Source organism: Dendroctonus ponderosae, unplaced genomic scaffold (genome assembly GCF_020466585.1).
Source record: "Dendroctonus ponderosae isolate FM_Combo_2020 unplaced genomic scaffold, Dpon_F_20191213v2 Dpon_F_20191213_1, whole genome shotgun sequence".
NCBI lineage: Eukaryota > Metazoa > Arthropoda > Insecta > Coleoptera > Curculionidae > Dendroctonus > Dendroctonus ponderosae.
The window spans coordinates 1,817,872-1,822,929 of NW_026017110.1; the positions used below are offsets into that span (position 1 = coordinate 1,817,872).

General features: G+C 35.6%; 1 protein-coding gene across 1 annotated transcript in view; it reads left to right on the forward strand.

Annotated features, from left to right (window-relative positions):
- Nucleotides 1-3,838: 3,838 nt before the first annotated feature.
- LOC109538805 (alpha,alpha-trehalose-phosphate synthase [UDP-forming]) overlaps nucleotides 3,839-5,058 on the forward strand; it is a gene marked incomplete at its 5' end in the record, with an annotated part of 24,835 nt that continues 23,615 nt past the window's right edge. The window contains 1 exon segment of the mRNA XM_048670536.1: nucleotides 3,839-3,973. Coding sequence (XP_048526493.1) covers nucleotides 3,839-3,973 — 135 coding nt within the window.

Sequence of the window (5,058 nt, forward strand, 5' to 3'; positions counted from 1 at the left end):
TAACAATAATTGTTGCTTCTATAGGTGAAAAAAGTACATAAAAACAATAAGATTAAAATCGGTGATTGAAAATGTCCGAAGGCGCAAATCATCAACATTTGTCACTTCTTTAAATCAGAGAAAAAAATCAAGAGGCGTTAAGTCGGGGCCATCAGGGGGCCATGGGATAAGACCAACTCGTCCAGTCCAGATATCAAAAAGTGGCATCGGACAAAAGTTGTGGGGTGGATGAGAATAGAGTCCTCTTCTTTCCTCAAAAAAAAGTAAATGCCCTGCACAATTTTTTTACCTAAACATCAGCAACCGCAAAAGAGCAGGAGTTGCAGAAAAATTACACTAAAGTAAAAAATGACTGGTTATCAAGAAGACTAACTAAAAATCGGAACACAAAATCTGAAATTTTCCTCGATCAACAGCGAAAATTCGTTAGACCCGCCACTGAAATTTAGTTATTTTCAAACTGGGATTCGATCACACTTGCCGGTGGAAAGAGAAACTAAATGTTTATTTTTGCTCATTTATCCGACCCCTTCACTTGTGCCATTTGTTGCTAATCCTCCTGTACAATTCGACACGCTTCCGTGTCTTATTGTTTGTGCAACTTCCACACCCTTAAAACTTAACTACAAGTGTAATTAATTCCCCATAAATTCGCTCGTTCTAAAATCAACATAAACCGCTGTCCGTTTTATCTCGCAAACAAGTCCAAAGTCCAAGTCCTAGATATGTGTTTGTTGTTTTTTTTTAATGAATAATTTACAAGTTGCGATACTGGAAAACAATCTGGGGAAATGCCACGTTCGATTACCGTTTGGCGTAAATGCGGTTCTCATTGGTGATTTCTCAAACCACACCTCACAGTGAGCACCAATGGTGATCAATTAACCGCCAAGGCTAATTAGCTGACTATTGTTGACTGGTTTTTATCAAAATGCTTTGTTTATGTGCTCGACTCAACGACTTTTTACTAATTTGTGAAATGCTATTAGAGGACGGTGTCATCGGCTTAATTTGGGGTAACTTCAGTAACTTGTAAAATACATGTAGATATTCTGGTGGTTCTATAAGGTGCTGGGTACAGTTTGGACCTGTTGGACCCCAACAGGGCGCCTCAAAATGTTCATATTGAACTAATGGACAAACCAATTTAGTGGACTTAACATGTGCCTTTGATACAGTAAGGAAGAAAACTGAATTCAACAGAGAAGAACAACTTTCTACAGTTGTGCAGCGAACAGTTGGGACTTTTTGCAAGCTAGTCTTGAATAGTCTTTACTGATATTTATTTGCTGACATAATTAGAAACTTTTCTAAATTATGTTTGATATCAAAATGGGCGCACTTCAAGTTCTCTATCCAGTGCAGGAAACGAGACGCAAGTTGCTCTAACGACTTTGAAAGTATGAGAAAAAATTTAACCGTGTTTTTGAATGCACTTTGGAATTTGCTGACAACTAGAAACTTTTGCAAAATGATGTTTTTCATCAAAATGCTCTGTCCAGTAGAGGAAACTGGAAGTATTTTACTCTAACGATTCTATAAGTATGAGCAAAAATCTAAGCGCGGTTTTGGAAAAATCGACCAGTTTTACCTGTTGGTATTTGCCGAGAAAACTAGAAAGTTTTGTAAAATAATGTTTTATATCAGAATGGGCCCACTTCAATGCTCTATCCAGTAGAAGAAACTGGAAGTATTTTACTCTAACGATTCTATAAGTATGAGCAAAAATGTAAGCGCGGTTTTGGAAAAATCGACTATTTTTACGTGTTGGTATTTGCCGAGAAAACTAGAAACTTTTGTAAAATAATGTTTTATATCAGAATGGGCCCACTTCAATGCTCTATGCAGTAGAGGAAACTGGAAGTATTTTACTCTAACGATTCCATAAGTATGAGCAAAAATCTAAGCGCGGTTTTGGAAAAATCGACTATTTTTACCTATTGGCACTTGCCGAGAAACTTTTGTAAAATAATATTTTACATCAGAATGGGCCCACTTCAATGCTCTCTCCAGTAGAGGAAACTGGAAGTATCATACTCTAACGATTCTATAAGTATGAGCAAAAATCTAAGCGCGGTTTTGGAAAAATTGACTATTTTCACCTGTTGGTATTTGCCGAGAAAACTAGAAACTTTAGTAAAATTATGTTTTATATCTGAATGGGCGCACTTCAATGCTCTCTCCAGTAGAGGAAACTGGAATTATTATACTCTAACGGTTCTAGAAGTATGAGCAAAAATCTAAGAGCGGTTTTCAAAAAATCGACTATTTTTACCTGTTGATATTTGCTGAGAAAACTAGAAACTTTTGTAAAATAATGTTTGAAATCAGAATGGGCTCACTTCAATGCTCTCTCCAGTAGAAGAAACTGGAAGTATTATACTCTAACCATTCCATAAGTATGAGCAAAAATCTAAGCGCGGTTTTGGAAAAATCGACTATTTTTACCTATTGGCATTTGCCGAGAAACTTTTGTAAAATAATATTTTACATCAGAATGGGCCCACTTCAATGCTCTCTCCAGTAGAGGAAACTGGAAGTATCATACTCTAACGATTCTATAAGTATGAGCAAAAATCTAAGCGTGGTTTTGAAAAAATCGACTATTTTCACCTATTGGCATTTGCCGAGAAAACTAGAAACTTTTGTAAATTAATGTTTTATATCAGAATGGGCCCACTTCAATGCTCTCTCCAGTAGAGGAAACTGGAAGTATTATACTCTAACGATTCTATAAATATGAGCAAAAATCTAAGCGCGGTTTTGAAAAAWTCGACTATTTTTACCTGTTGGTATTTTCTGAAAGAACTAGAAACTTTTGTAAGTGATATTTTATATTAAAACTGGCGCAATTTAATGCTCTATACAGTGAGTTGAAAGTATAAATAAAAATTTAAGCGCGGTTTTGAAAAAATGGACTATTTTCACTTGTTGGTATTGTCTGAGAGAACTAGAAACTTTTGCAAAATCCCCAGTGGAAACTGGAAGTATTTCACTCTAACGATTGTCTCCGCAGATCCATTAGCCTTTAGTTCTGCCCTCAAAATGGTGCAAACGCTAATTTCCTTTCTAAAAAGGTGGCAAATTTTTCTTCAGCTTAACCCGCTCTTGTTCTTTTCACTAATGCAATTAACACGCTAAGAGCCAAATCTTCCAAATATGTGAACCTGCCAGCTATCTGCTATCTATGTTAAGCTTCAGCAGCTTGAATAGCTAATGATTCGAAATCTGTACGTGTTTATTAACACCAAACCCAATTTGGTAGATGTCAGCAGTAGTTTCGAAAACACCAATAATTCAAACTACGAGCTCAAATGGTTTGTTTTATATCTGGATGTTGATGTAAAGCGGCTCTTAAATATATTCCAAATCAAAATTAATTCCTGGGTTTCAGTCATTTATTGTCTCTAATTGTCTCCTAATTGATAAATAGAGACAATAAATGACTGAAACCCAGGAATTAATTTTGATTTGGAATTGAAACACAGTCAGGAAAGTATGTACAATAAAATACTTAAATATATTGTAATTTAAGATGGAAAAACTACCTTCTTTCAAAAATTTGTCATTCTTTAACTGATCAATAGTGTCTTTTTGTGCCTTTTTCCGTATTTTCCGTCACTTATCATCAGTGTTTCTGAGCATTAAAATTACTGGATTTTGCTTAAAGATATGCCCATTTTTATGCTTCCTAAAGCCGATTCTTGGCATTTGCCACTCTGGTGTCTAACAGAAAATGTCCAAAATAGCAATGTCAAATTCAGAAAAAAAAGTTTCAAAAATGAAAACACCGAAATTTTTCCATTCGGCAAGCAAATAATGTGATTTATTCTACCAGAAATGAGCAGTTCATCATGTAACAGCACCAGAAGCAGAAGCGACTGTAAAGGGAGAACTTCCCTCAATTCCGCCTCCAAGAGCGAAAGTTCCCAATCGGACGATCCCACATTGCTTCAACTTCGACCTACCGAAGGTAAGATCGCAGTTTTATTGCCTGATAGACGTTAGTTGCTGCGTTTAGCGCATTATTACATTAATTAGTTACATATAAAAGTTGAGGAAAACTTCAACACTACAGCAAAAAAAAAACGGAAAAATTGCCAGCAAAAATGAACGGAAGCTCCCATCGGCTGGATGCTTATGAATTAAAAAAGTGTAAAGCTTGAGCAAAAATCGTCAGGGTATTTTCACAGCTGGACACTGTCCGAAGGTATGTTTTTCTTCCATTTCTTGTTTAATTTCGGGATTCTTCATGTTAGCCTGAGCGGTTTTTTAGCGACAAACTCCAACAAATTTCTCCCGCGGTCACATACTCAACTCAAAAATGATGTATTTAAAAGATTTTTGCAAGTTTTGCCAACGCAAATTTTCCGATCTAAAGTGTCTTTTGTGAGACCCAAGAACGGCAGAATGTCTGTGAAAATTTTAAAAAAATTCAGGAAATCAGTGGTCACACTTGGAAAATTTTGATCAATTTTAGCCGGTTTTGAGCGATAGCGGTCTGGAATCTTCAGACGTTTAAAAGCATAAGTAATGGTAAAATAATTCGAAAATTTAATTTTTTGGTTTTTCTGCCTGGCATGTCTCCCAATGGGTCACTTTTCAAAGATATTATTCAGTTCCATATTGTTTTGATATCGGCAATAAGTTTTAAAACTGACTATTCAGAACCATTAATACGTATCTTTTTTATTCAACGCACAATTTCACGAACCTTAGATTTAGCTGTTTTTACATTTGGTCATTTTAAAGCCTCTTCAACGATGTGATTTATTGTGTGAGCCAAACAGGGCAAATATTTCATTGAGCGTACGAATAGCTAGATAGAGCATATGCATTTTATTATTTTGAAGAAAATGACATGTCACACCTAAGAAACCTCGCTCGTTCATTGTTTCAGTCCAAATGTCCAATCTGAGACAAATATTGTTAATCTTTGACAAAATTTAGTTTTAGCTACAGCTACAGAAGCTTCATATTTTTTGTGGGTCATCTTTTTTAAATAAGCTGCACTAAGTAGGTACCTTAAAATTAGGTTGAAGCACGTTCAGAAGGCGT